The 22693-nt window shown below is 42.9% G+C and overlaps 1 protein-coding gene across 2 annotated transcripts in view; it reads right to left on the minus strand.

The window, feature by feature from the left end:
• Positions 1–609: 609 nt before the first annotated feature.
• Positions 610–22693, minus strand: part of TEX14 (testis expressed 14, intercellular bridge forming factor) — an 84571-nt gene continuing 62487 nt past the window's right edge. For both annotated transcript variants that reach the window (XM_024757567.1, XM_024757568.1), the window contains 12 exons: positions 21667–21748; positions 18190–18252; positions 17549–17676; positions 16747–16952; positions 15612–15708; positions 14444–14518; positions 11500–11577; positions 10311–10410; positions 6965–7057; positions 4952–5061; positions 3679–3730; positions 610–2875 (listed from right to left, as the gene is read on the minus strand). In XM_024757567.1, the coding sequence (XP_024613335.1) occupies positions 2839–2875; positions 3679–3730; positions 4952–5061; positions 6965–7057; positions 10311–10410; positions 11500–11577; positions 14444–14518; positions 15612–15708; positions 16747–16952; positions 17549–17676; positions 18190–18252; positions 21667–21748 (1121 nt within the window). In that variant the 3' untranslated portion in view covers positions 610–2838. The remainder of the gene's footprint in view (positions 2876–3678; positions 3731–4951; positions 5062–6964; positions 7058–10310; positions 10411–11499; positions 11578–14443; positions 14519–15611; positions 15709–16746; positions 16953–17548; positions 17677–18189; positions 18253–21666; positions 21749–22693) is intronic.

Consider the following 22693-nt stretch of genomic DNA (forward strand, 5'->3'; position numbering starts at 1 on the left):
CCACCCCTGGGCATATATCCAGACAAAACTATAATTTAAAAGATACATGCACCCTTATGTTCAAAGCAGCACTATTCAGAATAGCCAAAACATGGAAACAACCTAAATGTCTCAACAGATGAATGGATTAAGAAGATGTGGTACATATATACAGTGGAATACTACTCAGCCATAAAAGTGAAAGAAAGAAAGAAAATGCCATTTGCAGCAACATGGACGGACCTAGACATTATCATACTAAGTGAAGTAAGTCAGACAGAGAAAGACAAATACCATATGATATCACTAATATGTGGAATCTAGAATATGACACAAATGAACTCATCTACAAAACAGAAACAGATTCACAGGTATTGATAACAGACTTGTTGTTACCAAGAGGGAGGGGGGTGGGGAAGGGATGGATTGGGAGTTTGGGATTAGCAGATACAAACTACTATATATAAAATAGATAAACAATAAGGTCCTACTGTATAGCACAGGGAATTATATTCAATATCCTGTGATAAAACATAATGAAAAAGAATAAAGAAAAGGATATATGTATAACTGAATTATTTTGCTGTTCAGCAGAAATTAACACAACACTGTAACTCAGCTATACTTTAATAAAATAAATTTTAAAAAGAAAAGGTAAAGGCAGAACCCCAAAGGAGGCTGAGATGGAATAACCAGAGAAATAGAAGGAAAACCAGATTGTAACATAAAGGAGCCAAGGGAACAGTCTGAGAGAGCAAACTGGATGAGGCCAGAAGAGTGTTCCTGGGATTTAGGAATGTGGAAGTCATCGGTAACGTTAGGATTGCCTGAGAATGGAAGGAGCAGAGTTCAGATTATATGTGGGTTGAAGAGTGAGGTGGAGGTGAGGCACTAAAGGCAGCAGGTGTAGACAACTCTTTTAAGAACTCTAACTGCAGTGGGAGGAAAGAGATGGGGCAGTGGCTGGAAAGAGACGTGGGATCCAGGGAATACTTTTTTTTTTTTTTTGGCCGCACCACATGGCATGAGGGATCCTAGTTCCCTGACCAGGGGTCGAACCAGTGCCCCCAGCAATGGAAGCACAGAGTCTTAACCGCTGGACTGCCAGGAAAATCCAGGGAATACTTTTTAACAATGGGAAAAATCCAAGTGCGTCAAGTGATGAAAAGAAGCTAATAAAGAAGGGGTTGGAGATACTAAGAAGGGAGATAATAACCTGAGAAGGATAACTCTGAGCAGACAGAAGACGAGACTGGCCTTGGATGGGAAGAGAGACACCTCCTTCAGTGTAACGTGGAGGAAAGTATCAATAGAAAGAATACATGTAGAAAAGGTCCACCTCTAGTTTAGGGTAGACTGATTTACCTACAACTGTTCTAGTCACAGAGACAGATGTGACTACTTGTTAGTAGTGCTGGTGGTGGGAAGCTGATTTGTTCCCATCTGATGGCTAATTTCTCTGTAAAGTTGGAGGTAAGTCATCTGTTAAATGTTGACGGGAAGTTTGAAGTAACAGCTGCTGAAGGGTAGGAAGAGCAGCATGCTAAAGAAATACAGTGAGAGCGCCACGTGCAGGAAAAGCACCAAGTATACAAAGTACCTGGCACATAACAGGTGCTCCATAACCAGTAAACAATATCTATCAACATTATTATTCTTAACGTTGGCCAATATTACATAGTCACTGACCAGACAGAAGAGTCTACTCTGTAGACAAAGGATTACAAACCACAGCAGTGCGAGTCTGTAGCCTTTATGAATACTAATAGATCATCCTGTAATTTCATATCTTACCATTTATCATGATATGTCTGCTATTAGCTCTTATATTTTTAGGTATGTTGGTTTTGTCTCACCATATAAAGTTTTTTGAGAGGAAATACTGCATGTTACTAAGTCTCTGTATCCCTCAAAGTTTCGTATTATTTGTAAAGTAATTTGTCATGGGTTTCCTCTGGTTACAATGGCAAGCCACTGTTTCCTTGCTTTAAGATGGTCAAATAAACTTGTACCTTCCTGTTTTATTTGTGCAGGGTAAAATTTTGGGGAGCTAAGAACTGTATGAATATGACCGTCCACAATAGGAACTATCCGGTTTTCACAAACAAAAGACCTACTACTTACAGATAAAATGTTAGCTGGCTAGCACCACAAAAGAGGCTAAGTTAGAGAAAATATTGTGATCTTTCTTACCATAGTTTCATCCTTCTAAGACACTAAGGATGTGAGGTGTAAACTGAAATATACAGAGATGATGTTTGTTCACCTTAAAGAGTTCAAAATATTTTGGGCTTTTATTCCTACCTACACTTTTATCATGTAAGTCAATTGTAGCTGGAACGGGATATGGCAATCCCGGTGAAGAGGAGGGCAATATTTCTGTAATAAAACATGGATGACTGGTGCCAGTTTGTACGATGGGTGGTAGCAGTAGTTATTTACTTGTCAAAACTTTGTAACAGAATTCAAAACTTCTTTGGGTGGCAGGTCCTCTCCCAACAGCTAAAACACAGAAATATATCTTACAGCTGAAACCTAACTGATATTAAAAGGAAACATTTTATTACATAACAGGAGTTGAAGTGTTTGAAAATTTATATTAAAAAACCAAACACCATTCTGGACACAATGAGAAAGCTTTACAATCAAAACTACCGTTTACTTTTCAGAAATCTGACTGAAAACAAATGGTTAAATGTGCTGCAAACAAACAAGTCGTTCTGTCTATTGTGGCGGCTAAACAAAGTGTGAGCAATGGAACCACTGCCCTAATGGTGACTGAAGCAGACGAGGGAAGGAGGGAGCTCATGAGCAGATACCCAAACGCAGGCCAGGAGTCCATCTATGGTCCACTTCCAGTCAGTCTGACAAGTTACTCTGATCCAGCACGATTATCCTGAACAAAAAAGGGAGTTTTGAGTTGGTGTGGTGTTTCTTAAAGACACAAACAACAGCCTCTTTTTATTCAACTGAGTTCAAAGGAAAGAAACTTTGATCTTTATAATCAAGTGAGATTATGATAAGTTAGTGTATCGTGGAAATGTAAAGCATTTCGAGAGCAGCATCTTCTGTACTCCCTCCATCTAAAACCGTTCTTGTGGGACCTCCCTGGTGGCGCAGTGGTTAAGAATCTGCCTGCCAATGCGGGGAACACGGGTCCGATCCCTGGTCTGGGAAGACCCCACATGCCGCGGAGCAATTAAGTCCATGCGCCACAACCACTGAGCCTGAGTGCCACAACTACTGAGCACACGTGCCACAACTACTGAAGCCCACGCACTCTAGGGCCTGTGTGCTGTAACTACTGAGCCCGCGTGCTGCAACTACTGAAGCCCACGTGCCTAGAGCCCATGCTCCGCAAGAGAAGCCACCACAATGAGAAGCCCCCTCACCGCAATGAAGAGTAGGCCCCGCTCGCTGCAACTAGAGAAAGCCCACGTGCAGCAACAAAGACCCAAGACAGCCAAAAAAAAAAAAAAACACACTTCTTGTGCTGTCTACCAATTATGTAATCAAAGTTGGCATTAATTTCCCCTTGTATTTTAATTAACTATAAACATTAGCATTTTTAAAACTGAGTAACTCTGAATTCAAGTCTTTGTCATTAATGTTTATTTAGATACTGGTACATGTTTAAAGTCTGTTCATGTTGTCTATAAACAGTGGACTTTGACTTACAAACATCTGACATCTCATTACCTGGATGGTTCGGACCAACCCAGTCGCTTCCAAAAACAGGGTTTTAGATCCTCTTGATAGGAGGAAGAAAAAACAACTTGATTACTTTCTGGGTCAAAGGGTGAGAGCATTCAGAAGTCACATTAGTACTCTCTCTAGTTTAGGGTGGACTGTTTTCTCTCCATCAATTGTTTTCTTCTACAGAGATAGAATCTTTCTAAAAACACAGATACTGGGCTTCCACTCCTAACATCCTGCAGCTCCCTGTCATAGCAATGGACACAAATGATGCTAATTTCACAAAGTCCCTGCATTATGTTCTCGGTGAATTCAATACTAGCTGAACGCTCACACACACTGGGCCTTGTGCCAGTCAGGGTTCTGGAGGAAACAGAATGCACCCCCAGGCCCTTTAATGAAGTGACTACTTACAGAGGTGTTGTCAGAATTAAGGGAGCAAACAAGGTATGGCAAAGCATCCAGCAACTAGCAGCAGTGGGAAGCCATTACCACCCCTAAGCCTGAAGAGACTGGGGTTGCGGGGGGAGAGGCGGGGCAGAACAGTTACTGGAACCCGGTGAGAGCTAGAACTGGGAAGGATGGGCTGCACTATAGAAGCTGTGCTTGTTGAGGGACATCACTTCCACACAGAGATGAGGTACTGAGGTAGGCAGCAAGGCAAGTAATATCCCAATTATCTGATCTTCTGCTGGGGTCTCCCATTGGCCAACAGGAAGCCAGCTGGCCAGGAAGCCCAGCAGATTCAGTTCGCAAGGGTCAGCATCCTGGGGCACAAAGCAGGGCAGAAAAAGGAGAAGAATGAGAATGGACTGGGGAAGGGATAAAAGGGATTCCAGATGATCTGAAAGAGTTAATGAGGCTAACTTCCCGAGGAGGAGGAACTTAAATATAGGAGGGCATCATTTGTGAATGGCGCCTTAAAACTCTATCGAAACAGTTTTGAAATTAAGTTTTGTACTTTTCACATTACTTGTAGACTCCACTTAAATTCCACAATTTATGATTTCTTATCTTTTGAAGACACATTAGAAGGAAAACGTCTTTCCAGACAATATGAGCCTGGCTGAAGGCTTGCTTTAGAAATAGAATTGGCTGTTGTTACTGTTTTGTGATAAAGACATAATTGGCATTTAACAGAAAACCTGGGCTGAACTACAGGGGAAAAGTGTAGGAGGATTATGTATAGCGTCTGGGAAACATTTCTAAATAACTTTGATGCTCATGGAAGCCCAAGGACTCCAGGCTACATTGTAAATGAACATCCAATTCATACCTTCTTCAGAAGTCCCTAAAAAGCTTTCTGATTTCCTTCTCTCTGGCGTGATGCTTTCTTCCCCTTTTCTCTTTTTTTCACCAACTTCTTGATCTTTGGTATTTGTCTCCCTTCAATGACAATGATTTTGGTCATTAAACCACATGCACAATGGCCAGGGGAACAGGACTGCGCTCCCAAGGAAATATAATAATAACTAGAGCTAACTGTGCGTTCCCTGTGGAACAGTTCAAGTGCTGCAATGTATATTAACTCATTTAATTCTCATCACAACTATATAAGGTAGTTAAGTGATGAGAAAACTGAGGCACAAAGAAGTTAAATTAATGCCCAGTAAGTCCTAGAGCTGGGATGAACCCAGGAAGTCTGACTCAGACGCTGCTCTCAACCACTAGGCTGTATTGTCCCAAAGGAAAAAAGCATTTCACTTATGTTGTAATTGGTGTCCTTTTTACACCCACATGTATTTTTATTACCTTATCTTCATTTCCTAAAACTCTCAATATCTAACTGCAGTATCTAACAATTGAAGACCACCTTTGTCAAACCAGTAAGCAGAAACCAACTCCCCACTCAACTATAAGCTCCCTAAGGGCAGAGACAGCCTATCCCTCTGCATCTCTAGCCCCCAGCACAGTGCTCGGCTCACTGACAGTGCTCAACGGATGATGGATGAATCAAACGGACATGGTTTAGGGATTTTTCTTCTGTTTTCATCTGGTGGATATTCAAAATAAAATACGCAAAGTGAGAGAGAAAATAAAGCCAGCTAGGGTGAAAAGGATTTTTTTCCCTCCTAACCTCTCATCACTAATAGAATCACAGGCTCTAAAGTTGGAGGAGGTTATCTATTACCTCCGTCCAAATGCCCTGGACCAGAGAGTCACGCAGCCTACGCTCGGGTGGGAGGAGCTGCTGTGAAAGTTAGTGTAGAGGCAGCTGTTTCTCTATCAGATTGCTGTGGCCATTAGAAAGCTTGTGCTTTACTGAATAAAAATCTCTTACTCTGCAGTTTCTGGTCAGTGGCTCTGTCCTTTGGGGCAGAAGAGAGCAAGCTGACTCTCTTCACTTTACAATATTTCAGGTATTTGGGGGCAGCTATCAAATTCTCTACTCCATTTGCTCTTCTCAGACTGAGCCTTCCCAGCTCCTTAAGCTGTTCTCACATGACAAGGTTTCCAGACTTCTAGCTGTTCTGTGGCCACCCTCTTCTATTTGTTGACTGTTAAAATGTGACACCCCAAAGGAGCCCCACATGAGTTCTAGAAGTCCTCTAGCTAGCCTAAGACATCACCGTGACCTGGGCTGTACATTTCTGTCTGTTCAGCATCAGTGCTGCAACTGCCTCAAGCTGAGGCCTCATGGAGTCGCTGTCCATGTCTTCTTCAAGGGAATTTCTTGAATTCTTACCACATCTCAAAATGCATGCTAAATGCTGGGCGTATAAAAATAAGATGCACTTCCCATCTTCAATGAAATTACAGTTGAGAAGGAGCCTCTGATCAAAAACGCTCCATTAGGTCAGATCTCTCACATTCTATACTTTTGGATCTAAATGCTCACTTTTATCTTTCAGAGAAATCTAACATTTCCACCTGTCAAGACCATTTTGAAGCCACAGTTTATCTGCCCATCACATCAGCATTTATCCTTAGATTTGTGTTATCTAAAAATTTGATAAGCATGCCTTTTCTGATTTAATTCGAATGACTGATGAAAATGTTGAAGGTGACAGGGCCTAGACACAGCAGTCTTAGAGGCCTGTTTCTATACTAATATCAGTCTGCTAGTCAGTATCTTGAGCACTGTGGGTGGCTGGAGGAAGAGGGGGGAGACAGAAGGCGGGGCTGGCTTATCTAGAGCAATGTAACGCCATCACCAAACATTCCTTCTCAGAGGAGTCCATGTACTTCCTAAAAAACTAAAATCTATCTTTTTCAAAAAACTGAACTAAAATCTAGTCCCCCTTCCTGAAAAAGAAAAAAAAATGATCCCCTGATGGAGAACAATAACCTTGCCGAGCACTTGGGGAGACCCTGTAGCTCCGTGCTGTCCTCAGGTGACTGCAGCCATCTTTCCAGGTCCTCATCAAGCGTAGAGTGAGCTCTGTGCAAGGGCAAGTGAAGAGAATTGAGACAGCAATCATTCCCCTTCTCCCTTGACAAGGAGGCATAGCACTCTAGAGCGGGAAAGGACCTCCAAACTCCTGCTTTCACTATACACATGAGAAAATGAGAGCTCGGTGAGACTGTACCTGGAGTTGTAGTGGTCACTTAGATCCGATTTAAACGTGCACCAGAACCCTCCTTTAGCCTCTTGACAAAAAAGCCCAAAGTGTGATATTAGACTCTGTCTCAATTCTAGATCATTACATCAATTTCCACCTGAGGCTAGAAATGCACACTCATTCCCACAAGTTTTTCAGATTAAGAACTGCCTCTGAGCAAGAGGGAAGACATATGGGAACATATGTATATGTATAGCTGATTCACTTTGTTATAAAGCAGAATCTAACACACCACTGTAAAGCAATTATACCCCAATAAAGATGTTTAAAAAAGAACTGCCTCTGAGGCTACTGGATGCAGAGAATGTGTTTTCAGAAGGCCTGAAAAGTCCCAACCATCTGAAAAAATATCTTCCACTCTGGCTTGGTGCCAAGGACTGAGATGACTGAGCATCTGTGGGCATCCACCTGTGTCTAGCATAGCCAGCCCTTTTGAAAAAGGAAGAGACAATGATAATAGTAGCTAACTTTTGATAATGTGCAAAGCACTTTATATTTGTATAACCAAATGTAATCTGGCCTTCTTGAGCTACTCTTCTTTTGCCTTAAATAATGGCTAGATATTTACCGAAGGTGTTTGGGGGAGATGGAATGAATGGAGTTACATCATACATTATAGACAAAAGGTTTATAAAAGTTTACCTTCCTCCCCCTTTGCCTCTTTGTCTTCTCTGTCTCACCCCCACACACACACAAAAAAAACCTCTCCCCACTTCCTCTCAGGTCCCAGGGCTCTAGTCTCCTCACTTCCTGTCCAGGTCTCTCTCTTTTCCTTCCTTGTGGAGAATAGTTTAGCCCTTGAAGAGTGTGACAGAAACTGGATTCACTACCCAAAAGTTATTCATAACACTCTCCTCCCTTACCTTCCTCTTCTACAGCAGCTGAAAGCTAAAAACTCAATTTCCAGTCTCCCTGGCAACCAAGGGTGGCCATGCGTCACATCTGGCCAAGGAGATATAAGTAGGCATCTGCTGAGAAGGGCTTCTAGGAAAGCTTTTGCTTTCCAGATAAAAAGACATGAAGTTGGCTAGACTATTCCTTTGCCCCACCCTCTTATTTCTGCCTGGAGTATGGATAGCAGCCACCTTGTCCAGGAGTTGACAAGCCTGAAAACAAAGGCCAACATGCTATGTCTGGTAGAGCAGAAAGCTCAGAAGAGCCTAAGTCCCTGGTAGCATCATTGAGCTGCTATGCCAGCCATGCCCTGCCAACCTCCGGGCTTCATGTCATGTGAGACAAACTCATTTAAACACGATGGTGGGGTTTTCTAACGTTTGCAGCTGAAAGTATTCTGCAGGGCTTCCCCAAGGATTTGCTGGTCCAGGATGGGGATGAAGCAAGTGGTGTAAGTGTAGATCCATAGCCTCTCTTTCTTTAAAACGTAAATATTTTGTTCATCATGGATTTTTTTTTTTTGCATTAGTATTGATTTTTTAAAATACGGCATCAAAATAGTACTTTTCTTGACTTCTGAGTTTTTTGGTGCCTCCTTCAATTTTGTGACCAAGGAGTGTGTTGCACTCACCTCCCTCCAGTCCTGGCCCTGAATAACAGTTCGGACAAAGCAGGAAATGTTAGGAGGCAAAGGAGGTGATCTGAAGTGGCTTACCTTACAACACAGGTCAAAGGAGAGCTCCAAGTCAAGAACGGAATTGGGTTTCTTGAGGCAAACTTGTGTTTTCAGACTGAATTGTCTGGATGGTTGCCTCCATCTACTCTTATTTGGCTAGAAAGATCTAAAAATTCTCTTTCAAATGCTTTGAAAGAAACTGAAACCGATGTTTCCCTCACAAAATGGAGTAAAAACAACAAACAACAACTTTACAAGAAAAAAATAAATAATCCTATTAAAAAATGGGCAAAGGACTAGGATATTTCTCCAAAGAAGATATATAAATGGCCTTCTGCATATGAAAAGATGCCCAACATCGCTAATCATTAGGGAAATGCAAATCAAAACCACAATGAGGTATCACCTCACACCTATTAGGATGCTACTATCAAAAAAACAGAAACACCACCACCCTGGTGGTCCAGTGGTTAAAACTCTGTGCTTCCACTGCAGGGGGCACGGGTTCAATCCCTGGTCGGGGAACTAAGATCCCGCATGCCGCTTGGCACAGCCAGAAAAAAAAAAAACAAAACAGAAAATAACAAGTATTGGCAAGGATCTGGAGAAAGTGGAAGCCTTGTACACTGTTTGTGGGAATGTAAAATCGTGCAGCTGCTGTGGAAAACAGGATGGCATTTCCTCAAAAAAATAAAAATAGATTTACCATATGATCCAGCAATACCACTTCTGGGTACATATCCAAAAGAAATGAAAGCAGGGTGTGTTGAAGAGCTATTTGCACACTCACACTCAGAGCTGCATTACAGTAGTCAAAAGGTGGAAGCAACCCAGTGTCCACTAACAGATGAATGGATAAACAAAATGTGATACACACACACACAATGGAATTCAGCCTTAAGAAGAAAGGAAATTCTGATGCATGCTACATGGATGAACCCTGAAGACATTATGCTGAGTGAAATAAGCCAGTGACAAAACAACACCGGAGGGAGATGCAAGAGGGAGGGGATATGGGGATATATGTATACGTATAGCTGATACACTTTGTTATACAGCAGAAACTAACACACCATTGTAAAGCAATTATACTCCAATAAAGATGTTCAAAAAAAAAAAGAATAGTGAAACTCAGAGAAACAGAGAGTAGAACAGTGGTTGCCGGGGACTGAGGGGAGGGGGAAATGGCGAGTTGTTGTTTAATGGGTATAGAGTTTCAGTTTCGCAAGATGAAAAAGTTCTGGAGATCAGTTGCACAGCAATGTGAATATGCGTAGCACTACTGAAATGTACACTTAAAAATTTTGTGTTATATGTATTTTATAACAATTAAGGACTTTTAAAAAAAAACAGAAGAAACCTTTTAGGAATAGGGGCTATAAGGATAGTATGACAAAAGACCATTATTTCCTTATTTGTCAATATCAGAAGAAAAACTAATATAAACTAACACTATAGTTTTTTCAAACACTTAAAAAAAATAATCCAGCTTTTTCTGTTACCTCTCTGTATCCTCTTCTAGATCCTGAGTTTCTTTGGTCCAAAGCATACTGCTGTCTTCTTTATTACTGTTAGTTTCTTGTTCTTCTAAATGCCTTTGATCTAAAAACAGTTGAAAGACCTAACTTTAGAACAAAAAAAATTTTGAGAAAACCTGCCTTATAATGGAGTGCAGGACTTCCCTGGTGGCACAGTGGTTAAGAATCTGCCTGTCAATGCAGGGGACATGGGTTCAATGCCTGGTCCGGGAAGATCCCACATGCCGTGGAGCAACTAGATCTGTGCGCCACAACTACTGAGCCTGTGGTCTAAAGCCCGCAAGCCACAACTACTGAGCCCACGTGCCGCAACTACTAAAGCCCGTGCGCCTAGAGCCTGTGCTCAGCAACAAGAGAAGCCACCGCAGTGAGAAGCCCGCACATCACAATGAAGAGTAGCCCCGCGCTCGCCGCTACTAGAGGAAGCCCACGTGCAGCAACGGAGACCCAACGCAGCCAAAAAAAAAAAAAATGGAGTGCAAAAAATTAAGGCTAATCAGTGGACCCTGAAGTCTGCAATGCACGGGTTCCCCTCTTCCCACAAGAGCAGGGGGCCAGGTGGCAATCTGCAGGGCGCCTGTATCCACAGCAGCTGCTTCTGAGGTCTGGGGAGCTCTTTGCCAGGCGAAACGGCAGGAAGCCTTGCCTGTGCCAAGGCTCGAGAGAGACAGAGGAAAGAAATGGCACATAAAAGAGGAGGCAAGAGTCCCTGAAAACAAATTGTACAGATTTATTCTGGGGGGCCACCCTCTTCCCACTTGTTAGATGTTTCCAGATTGGAGCCAGGGAAGGAATTTGGGTGGGGAAGGGTAGTGCCCTTTAATGTATGCCAGGCATTTTACATATGCTATCTCATTTCATCCTGCCAGCAGTCCTATGAAGGGAAGGAGACTAACATTTGTTAAGTATCTTACAACGTACCAGGCACTATGCATGAACATCATTAGGTAGGAGTTATCATTCTCATTTTACAGATGAGGATAACTGAAGCTCAGAGACATTAAACAGTCTGTCATACCAAAGTAAGTAATGGAGTCAGAATTGAGGTGGAGTGTGCCTGACCTCAAGGTCCACACTCACCCAAATGTACCACTGTGCTTCCAAGGACAGTTACAGCAAAATCTGATGAGAAAGAACTGGGGATTTGGCTTACCACTTGCAGCGATGCCCAGATGACTTGCTGTGTTCTCATCCAACACTGTGCATGAGGCCTGCTGCCGCTTCAGGTGCTCTGTCACAACATAGAGCAGAAAGCAACTTATTTCTTCTTTTGCATGTCACATTATCCTCTAGGGCAGTGGTTCTCAAACAGTACTCCTCAGACCAGCAGCCTCAGTATAACCTGAGAACTTGTTAGGTATGCAAATTCTCAGGCCACATCTCAGACTTACTGAATCAGAAACTCTGGGGGTGGGGATGGTGTAGCAAGCCCTCCAGGTGCTTCTGATGCCTGATGAAGTTTGAGAACCACTGCCTTAGGCGTCCAATCCCATGTAACACTAAACATAAAAGTAAAAATAATGATGATGATAAGTAACACTTGCAGAGCTCTAAGTGGCAGGTCCTATTTTCTAATTTGCATACATTAATTCAAGATTAATATTCACAATTAATCTTCACAATACCCTATGAGATTGATCACATTATTGTTATTCCTGTTTAACAGATGAGGAAATTAAGGTAAAGAAAGGTTAAGGAGGGACTTCCGTGGCTGGTGGTCCAGTGGGTAAGACTCCACGCTCCCAATGCAGGGGGCCTGGGTTCAATCCCTGGTCAGTAGAACTAGATCCTGCGTGCATGCCGCAGCAAAGATCCCGCGTGCCACAATGAAGACCCAGGGCAGCCAAGATAAATATTTTTTTTAAAAACAAGGAAGGCTAAGGAACTTGCCTAGCATCACACAGATACTAAGAGGTGTAACTGGAATTTGAATTCAGGCAGTCTGGCTCTAAGGCTTATGCTCTTAATCTCTACTTTATATCCTCTCTCAAAAAGTTGGTAAATTCAGAGTAGTCCAAATCTTTCCCTATCTCTATTGGCCTAAAGTACACATTTTTGATCTGGTCTGTAGAGAGACAAGAGGCAAAGAATAAAACTTCCAGTTCCTAACGGATTGATCATTAGACTAAGACAAGCGCCTGCTAAACTCCGTGCGCTGCTTCACGTGTGTTAGGCGCTCAGTTTCCTCAAAGTGCTCCCCAGAGCCCATCAGAGAGACAGCTGGGAGGCAGCACAGACGGGACCCCTGGGCTCACTGGCACAGCCCTGTTGTGTGCAGGCACAGGTCTTGCCCTTCTAGCAGGTCAGGAAGCAAGCCCTCCCTGGCAGCCCCTGGGCATCAAGGGGCCCCATAAGGTCATTTAATATAATCTGAAATTTTAAAATCCATTTTTATCTTTGTTAGAGGTAGTCCCTTGTTGATCTTACAAGATTCTAAAGGACCCTCCCCTTTAGGCCCTGGACGGAAGCCTGGAGTTGTAGATGTGTGCCCTTCAAAAGAGTAGGTGTCAGCTCCAGGTCACTCCCCAAAGCTCTCCTGAGAGGAAACAACGCGAGTGATGATAAACAATAATCAGGTAGGCACACCCGTTATTAGGAGAAGCTACTCAGGTGCCCTCTGCCCTTTGTCTTTCTGGAAAATTACTGACCCATCTCAAAGTACAAGACATCGCCTAGAAACCTGCCCCAGATAATTCCCATAAGCGAAATGAGGAAGAGTTTCTGCAGAGCACACTGGGGTACAGCAGTGCCAAGAGGCCGGCTGCAGAAGCCTGGTGACAGCTGCTGAGATGGGGGGTGGGGGCCCACATTGTGACTGCAGAGAGAGGAGAGCAGGATCCAGAGGAAAAGTATCGCTAAGGTCTAACTGCAAAGGAGCCTACAAGTACTGTCCTAAGCTGTGACCAAAAGTCAGACAGCCCTGAGAATCTACCTGAGCGGGACACGAGGGGCTGACCTCTACTCTCACAAGCAGTAGTTCCATGAGTATGTGAAGGAGAGCAACTGGAGGGGAGGAATTTGCAGGGACCCCTTAGGGGGTTCCAGGGGAGGCAGGCAGGTGCCGGGGTGGGAGCCCTAAGAGCCAACAACCCTGTGACCCGCACAACCCTGTGGCACTGGGCGAGGGGTGTGGTGAGGCAAGAAGGGCCTATGACTACAGAAAAGAAAGAAACCGAGGGAGGCTTTGGCAGCTCTGACCGGCTCCACCCAAGTTTGTAAGGCCAACAAGCCAGGGGCTAGGGGTTGGGTAGCCTAGACCGTATCTGCCCATTGAGTCATTCAACTCCCTCCTCCTGATGAGACACAAAACCTCAGAGACCCTGAAAATCAAGAGATGCCCCTCAGGAAACTCCCTACTGTTCCCATACCGAGAACTGTACCATCAGAGGTCTGATGAGATGTGCCCTCTGAGAGTGAGGGGCTGGTCAGCCAGGCTGTCACAAAGAGGGCAGGCAGTCCTCCCTGGAGAAGCAAACCACCTGCCCCAAATGTTTCTATCACCATGCTCCATTTACTTTCAGCATCAGCTCAGCTGGGCAGGCCAGCTGATCAGCTGCAACTAAAATTGAGCAGTTATCCCTCAGTCTCTGCCTGAAATGGAAAATTCTGGTCTCATTAGGTCTTGTGCCACTGACTTCCCTGCCCTCAGGAAAGGGATTCATCCACAATGCCAATACCTTTAATATCTCCTGCTAATGGCAAAACAGAAAGCATGGGGTGTTTTGGCCTGAGTTGCCAGACTTCAGTATGGCTGAAGTATGGCTAGTTTGGTTCAAAAAGGAGCTAAGAATTCTTTTAATAAAACAAGTTCATCATAATAAACCACTTGAATGTTGTTATTTCCTCTTAGAATCATTACCGTAGACCCTTTAAGTAACAAAATGACAACAGACACAGACCAATTATCCTGGCCAGACTTCAGTAGTAGTCTGAGGCCCATTTTATTGGAAAACTGTCTCTTCCAGAATTCTGTACATTCAATCAACCTTTATAGGGCCTTCGGTACTAGTGCTCTCACCTGAGACAAAGAACCATATGTGGTCAGTGACCATAAGAAGCAGGGCCATGGAGTATATTCTGTACTGAGCGTGCCTTACCAATTTCGTCAAGCAGCTCCTGAGATGGTGGTGGTAGCTCATCAATGTGATGCTGCGAGATGGTTTCTACTAGTTCTTAAAAAAGATAAAGGAGAAAGTGACTTACTGCCTTCCTAGACCTGAACTAGGTTTTCGAGGCTTCGACGTGGATTTGACTTAGGATTTCTCAATGATGAAACAAGCTAAGACGGGGAGAAAACCTCTTATATTAACGGTCCTAATTGAGACTTCATATGTGAAAGGCTTTACTCTCCCTTTTACTCTAAACCCTTTCCTACATCACACCTCACCTCAGTACCACTTGATCTGTGCCCCTCCCCAAGGATATTTGAGGGACGTGAGGTATAAATTCTTACTAAGAGGCTGGGGTTCCAATTTGGACCAAGACTGCTGGAGGGATATAGAAGCTCTAGACCCGTCAAAATGAAAAAAAGTGGGAGGCTTTTCTCTATAGATTATCAGGCCAGGGGATATGGGAGACCATACTTTGGGCCTTCACGTAAGGGCTCAATTATAACATTAACCAAAACCCCTCAGCATAGTTCACAATATCTCTATCCCCCTGAGGGAAATTCTAAGAGTTGTACCAAAGACACAAGACAATAAGATTAATGGAGCAAAGGCAATTACACCTCAAGAGCTGTTAACGCTCTCATACCCTTTGATCTGGAAATTGTCTTCTAAGACTCTATCCTAAGGAAAAGATCAGAGGTTCAGATAAAGATTTCTGTACAGAGAGCAAAAGTTGGAAAACAACATAAATCTTCAACATAAGGGCATGGTTAAGCAACATAAGTAGAATGGACTACTATGCAGCCATCACATATGTTTATGAATAATTTTTACTGACAAGTAGAAATCCTAAAATATATCATTAAAGAAAAAGAAGCAGGCCAGAGCTGATACACTATACGATCTCAACTATGCTAAGAAAAAGAATATATATATATATATATATTTAAAAAAATAATGGTAGAATGGTCGTGGTTTTCTCTTTTAAGCTCATCTGTATTCTCTAAGTTTTCTATAATGAGTATGTTTTACTTTTATAGTCAGGGGAAATTAGCATTTTTGTTTGAATCTGCTGTAGCCATCAAAGAAGAGATGAAGTCTCCCTTAAACTGGTTTACTATTACGAACTTGTATTTTGATATTAAACACAGGGTACCTTTTGGCAGGCTCCTCCTCTGAGTGGCACGGGATGATGTGTCAGGTGCCTTGGCAATGCTGGAGGAACCAGCCCCAGGAAATGCAGGCAATCTCTTCTACAAGTAAGACATAAACATGGTAACCGACACGTGTATTAAGCTAAAAAGGCCTGTTAAGCTCAGTCATTTCCAAGATTAATCTTGTGTATCACTGATGGAAGAAGCTACTTGTTTTGTTGACTGAGTCAAACATTCAAACGTTATCTCCTCTCGGAAGCCTTCCCACCCCCTTTGCCTCCACAGCGCTCAGTTTTTACCTCTGTGTTACATCCTGCCAGTCTTTCTCAACAGGCAGTGAGCTCCTTCAGGGCGTGGACTTTCCTAGTCACTATGCCTAGAAAAGGGCCTGGCATAGTGCCTGGCACTTAGAACCTGCCCCATTAACAGTTTGTTGAACAAGAGCATAAAATTCTTTATTTCCCTACTTCAGAGTGAGACCTTTTGTGAGTCAAATGCCCAGAGAAGATGACAGTCGATTTTTCACTGAGGGCCAAACAAGTAATCGATCTGCCTACAGAAAGGTCAGTCAACAGGTTTTTAATGAGCAGAACCAAGTAAGGAACTTTCAGTTTTCTTGAAGAGACTACACATATGAAGTATGAGGGAGAGAGAGAAAGGAAACCAACAAACAAACAGCACGGGGAGGGGGAGGAAGCAAGGAGAAGGTACCATTAAGTGTTTTTACTGCAGATTATTGGTTCAGGAGTTCAGAAAAGGTAGCGATCAATCGAAACTCTCAGAGAACTAACCAGAGGAGGCGTCAGGAAGGAAGCAGAACTCGAGCCTCCTCTTCGTACGTAAGGTAAGGTTAGGTAGGAAGAACAATGCAGATGAACAAATGCATCATAAGCTATCGCAGCGGACGGGTCTTTCGAGAAACTGACAAACACTACCTCTGGGGGAGAAAAAAGGCACAAAAACCCAGGATCCATTCTACAGTACAGACTCAGAGAGGAGCCCCAGGGAAGCCTGGAGAGGATCCAGCTTATTTCTTGCTTTCTTTGTAAAACAGACATGGAGAAATCTTGGCCTTTTGGGTCACTGACGCCTTTGGACTCACTCCAAGAGTGTGCAGCGCAGGGTCAGTATACTTACGAGATTAGTCAGTCTTGAAGGAAGAGTTTCAGAGGAAGTAAGAAGGGAATCTAGGCTCTTTGCTTTCTCTCGGACAGTTGTAAATTTATCAGACGAAGTTTGAATAGATTCTTGACTGTTCCAGAATGAGGTAGACCCTGTTTTAACCTGAAACGTGATACTTTCAAGACAGTCCTTATACTGACTAGAAGCTGAAGAAATTGACCCTGTTGTAGAAAAGAGGGCAGTTAGTGTCTGAATCCTTTACATTATTTAAAAACAACAAAAAGAAGCCCCCACAAAACTCTATAACTGGAAGAGGGATTTTCCAAATTGTCAATAACTGAAATAATCACTGATCACTGATGATAGTCTCTAAACTTGGGAGAGACTAAAGGGAGATTATTTGAACCACAAATATACTGGAAAAAAGGACACTAGAGAGAGGATATTTGATGCTGGCTGTATGCAGTTGCAGGACCCAGAGCTATGTATGTTTAAGCACAAGGTACTGTTTTAAGTTACAAACTCTAGAGAATCCAATGTATTTACACTAAATTCAACAGTGCTTCAAGTACAAAGTAGACTCTGCATTTGTATGTCTCTACTGCTAGAGTTTAAAAATCTCCTTATAGCTGGTTAATCACCACCACCACAGCTACCTGGCCTCCCATGGGATTATCCCCTTCAGCTCTGACCCTAAAGAAACCCCTCTGTACTGTGAGAAAACACTGTGGGTCTGCTCCTGCAGCCTGGCTTCCCATAGCCAGCGAGGCAGGGGCTGTTAGTCCCTTTCCCAGAACATCCCCCTGCTAGTTATTACCTGGGCTGAGCGGAGTGCTGACACTAGTAGGTGCGTGGTTTATTTTGGGTGTTTTGCATGAGACTTCCTTAAAATAACCGTCTTGTTCACAGGAGATACTAGACAGGTCTTGAATGTCTGTCAGTGATCTAAAGAATTAAAAGCACAGAGTAATTGGGAGATGTTTACAAAAATCAAACACTATATTCCTAAGAGGTACTTTTTAAAGATGCTCTTCACAAAAATCTTTATTTGGCAAGTGGCCAAAATCAGAGAATATCTTAGAATATCCATAAGATATCTATAAGATATGTAAGATATCTTAAAGAGAATATTAGAGAATATCTTAAAAAGAGATACTAACTTTAAACATATCTCAGCAGCTAAAAATAAATTCCATAGGTGAAAGTCTATTTATGTGGCAAACAGATTTAATCTACCTCAAGTATGAACTTCTATTCTTCTTATCACTGTTTCCTTGATTAAGATGCTGTTAATTTAGATCACTCATCACAACAGTTTTTTGGTGAAAGAAGAAACAGGCTCACATTAAATGTATACATAAAAATGGGAAGAACACAGACTCCTACAAACAAGGAAATACTCTTCCCCTAAAACCAAGACTTTGCACAGAATCCTTAGGCAACTTTTGGTGGCCATACATGTCTTTCTCTTTCATTTCCTTTGGTGACTCCTTTAATGTCTCCTCTTGTTCGTCTTCAATACTGTAAGAGAGAAAGTGAGAAAACTATGTAAATCCCCTGTCAGCAGAGTGCAATATCGTGGTACAAGGCACCAGTTACTGGCCCAGTGTGAGAGGCAGCTGGAAGGGCACTAAGCTCAAAGTGGAAAGTGAGGGTTCTGATCCTAGCTCTGCTACTGACCAGCCACATGTTCTCAGGGATGTCTGGGCCTCTGTTTCCTCTTCAGAGGCTGAATAAATACTCTCTAAGGGTCAGCCCATCTGAAATCAGCCAACCGTGCTACTGGCTGAGCAAGCTCCTGAGGAAATCAACAGAGCATGGGAACTTTGCTGTGGATGGATGATGGAGCAAAGGGCACAGCCATGGGGCCTTACCAACTGTGAAACAGCTTCTTGGCATGGAGTATCAGGGGAGGCCAAGAGAGGCTTGTGCCAAAAAATGGCCAGAAAAGAATTCTGAAGACAAACTTGACCTGCTTCTACTTTAACCAATATTTAAGATTCATTTTCAATATTCAAACACAAACTATAAGCCAGATCCCATGCTAAATCCTTCCAAATGTTTCCACATTTTTAATCTTTGCACAATCCTGTGAGACCAATGGTATAAAGGAAAGAGCATGGATTTTGGATTGAGTTGTGACTATTAATTCTGTTCACTAAATATTTGTTTCTCCTGCTGAGCACGATGTAGGACAGTACTTTCTGGCCCTCCTGGTTTACATAAATGGCCATATGACTTGTTTTAACCAGTGAAATGCAAGTGAAAGTGATGTGATTCACTTTGGGGCAGAAACTTTAAAAGCCTAGTGCACAATTCACCATGTTCCCTTTTTTCCTGCCTCAGTAAGAAAGGAAGCACAAAGATGGAGTCTCCCTCACTGTGGATTTCTGATGGAAGGTAGAGTAGCACAGAACACTCCTGGTGATGGACGTGGAACACGAGCACAAAATAAGTTTTTGTTGCTTTAAGCCACTAAAATCTGGGGGTTGTGTGTTACATAACATAATCTAGCCTATCCTAATGATACAGCTACTTACTAACTGTACAACCTAAGGAAAAAACCCTCTGCTCTCTGTATTGGCAAAATGAGAGGGTTGTTATATGAATTAAATTTGACAAAACAGAGTACCTGGCATATTGTCACTACTTAGGAAATACTAGCTATCATTATTATAGATAAGGAAATTGAGGTCCAGAAAAGAGAAAGTAAATTGAATGCTATTGTACCAGGCACTTCATCTCTGTTATTCGTTTTTGAATTAATCTTTGTAATTTGAAATAACTGTATGTATATTCACATGCAGTTCTTTTTCTTTTTTTTTTAATTTATGGCTGTGTTGGGTCTTTGTTGCTGTGCGCTGGCTTTCTCTAGTCGCAGCGAGCGGGGGCTACTCTTCCTTGCGGTACACGGGCTTCTCGTGGCGGTGGCTTCTCTTGTTGAGGAGCATGGGCTCCAGAGCGCAGGCTCAGTAGTTGTGGCACATGGGCCTAGCTGCTCCGTGGCATGTGGGATCTTCCCAGACCAGGGCTCGAACCCGTGTCCCCTGCATTGGCAGGCGGATTCTTAACCACTGCACCACCAGGGAAGTCCGCATGCAGTTTTAAGAAATACACTTTACCCAGCTTCCCTCAATGGTGACATCTTGCAAATCTATTGAGCAATATCATAACCAAGATATCGACATTGATACAGTCAAGATACAGAACATTTCCACCACAAGGACCCCTCACGTTGCCCTTTTATAGCCATGTCCATTTCCCCCCACTCCCATCTCTTTCTTAACCCCTAGAAACCACTCATTTATTCTTTATTTCTACAATTTTATCATTTCAAGAATGTTATAAATGTAGGATCACATAGTAAATAACTTTGCAGGGGTTGCTTTTTCCACTCAGCATAATTCTCTGGAGACTTATCCCGGTTGCTGCACGTACCAATAGTTCATGCTTTTTAATTGCTGAGGAGCATTCCATGGTATGGGTGTAACACAGTCTATTAAACCATTCACTTGTTAGATAACATCTGGGTTTCCAGATTTTGGCTATTATGAATAAAGTTTCCATAAACATTCATGTATGTGTTGGGTTTTTAAAATATTTCTTTATTTGTTTTTTGGCTGCATAGGGTCTTAGTTGCAGCATGCAGGCTCTTCATTGCAGTGTGCGGGCTTCTCTCTAGTTGTGGCATGCGGTTTTTCTCTCTCCAGTCGTGGTGCGCAGGCTCCAGAGCGTATGGGCTCTAGTTTGCAGCACGCGGGCTCTCTTGTTGAGGTGCACAAGCTCAGTCATTGTGGCACGTGGGCTTAGTTGCCCCGCCGCATGTGGGATCTTAGTTCCCTGACCAGGTATGGAACCCATGTTCCCTGCGTTGGAAGGCGGATTCTTTACCACCGGACCACCAGGGAAGTCCCATGTATGTGTTTTCATGTAAACATAATTCTTCATTTCTCTGGGTAAATGCCCAGAAGTCATATAATTACTTTTAATCTCTATGTCAACATTCCCAGTAAGAATTCTTTTCTTTTTTGAATTTAGGATCTTCCATTTATTCAACAGAATTGAAAATATATTATTTAAGAGAGGTGAAAAAAGAAAACTCAGTGTTGTCTACAGAAACTTTCCTTAACCAGATGGAATTTCTCTTTCTCATTTGTAAAAGTAAAAACAAACAAAGTAGCTTTTTCTTTCAAAAGTAGTATGCACCCATGGTGGAACATTCCAACAGCAAAGAAGGTTATAAGATAAAAAGAAAAACCTCTGGACTCTCTCTCTAGAGTTAACCACTGTATAGACTTCCAGAAATGTCGACACACTACAAGGATTATAGGTATCTCCCTTCCCTCTCATTTTTACACAGATGGTATTAAATTACATACACTGTTGTGCATTTTTTTCAATTAACAATATGTCCAGTGATGATTCTTATTGCTATTTTACAAGTGGGGAGCTAGAAGAGAGGGGTTGAGAAATTTGACCAAGTTAGAAAAGCAGAGTCAGGATCTGAATACAGATAACAACTCTTTTTCACGACGCCTCACAATTCTGCTGAACAAGTCCTCACAAAGCTAAGCTGCCCAAAGCTTACTGTTATAACATGGTGGCTGTTATATTTGAAGAAGAGCAACATGTAAATATGGGGCATTACCATCAATTAACATTACTTCTTTGAGTCTGAAACTGTGAATAAAATAATAGCATAGGGGGCTTCCCTGGTGGCGCGGTGGTTGAGAGTCCGCCTGCCGATGCAGGGGACATGGGTTCGTGCCCCGGTCCGGGAGGATCCCACATGCCGCGGAGCGGCTGGGCCCGTGAGCCATGGCCGCTGAGCCTGCGCGTCCGGAGCCTGTGCTCCGCAACGGGAGAGGCCGCAGTAGTGAGAGGCCCGTGTACCGCAAAAAAAGTAAAAATTAAAAAAATAATAATAGCATATACCTTTGTATAGGTTGGAATTGAGACCTGGTCAAAATTTCAGCATTCTTTCCAAGGTTTTTTCTCATCTGGAACTTTTCTTCACCTGAAAGAATAAAGTACATGCATTTTTTAGTGAATTTTTGCCAACCCAGATGATTACTTTCATTCTCGAGAATTTTCCTTGGTCTGATCCAGAATAAGAAATAATCTACATAAACAGAGCGCTTCCTAGTTGGGTTTGGAGTGAGCACTGTAGAAGAGGTTTTTGCTCTGAAAGTTTATTTCCCTTGCTCAGAGGGGAGAACTATATTCTGACTCTCAGAATACAATCAAGCCATTTACTGGCCTTTCAGTTATAACTGCACAGTTATTTCTGGAGACAAATGTTGTTTTGTCTTTTCAGGAAGGCAAACTGACCTGGTTCCTGTGAACAGACACCAGGGGGCGTTGAAACCAAGAACTGTTTGTTCACTAAAGATTCCAAATAGAAAAGACCACGAGGGCTTCCCTGGTGGTGCAGTGGTTAAGAATCCGCCTGCCAATGCAGGGGACACGGGTTCGAGCCCTGGTCCGGGAAGACCCCACATGCCACAGAGCAACTAAGCCCATGCACCACAACTACTGAGCCCCCGTGCCACAACTATGGAAGCCCACGCGCCTAGACCCTGTGCTCCGCAACAAGAGAAGCCACTGCAATGAGAAGCCCGTGCACCGCAAGGAAGAGTAGCCCCTGCTCGCCATAACTAGAGAAAAGCCTGCATGCAGCAACAAAGACCCAATGCAACCAAAAATAAATAAAATTAAATAACTAAATGAAAATTTTAAGAAAATGAAAAGAAAAGACCAATGTTCTGGGCATTCCCAGAACATTAACTGTGTCTCTTGGCCACCAAACACCACTTAAGGAGTGGGGATGGGGTCTCGAGTACTAAGGAGCTAATTCAACTGTCTTCTGTTCTCGTTGGCCTCAAGCATATGAAGTCACTCCTCCCCAGCTCTCAGTAAGGCCTCTGGACACACGGGGCCAGCATCCATTTTCCTTTCCACC

Source organism: Neophocaena asiaeorientalis, unplaced genomic scaffold (assembly GCF_003031525.2).
Source record: "Neophocaena asiaeorientalis asiaeorientalis breed wild unplaced genomic scaffold, Neophocaena_asiaeorientalis_V1.1 scaffold327, whole genome shotgun sequence".
In the NCBI taxonomy this organism is placed as follows: domain Eukaryota; kingdom Metazoa; phylum Chordata; class Mammalia; order Artiodactyla; family Phocoenidae; genus Neophocaena; species Neophocaena asiaeorientalis.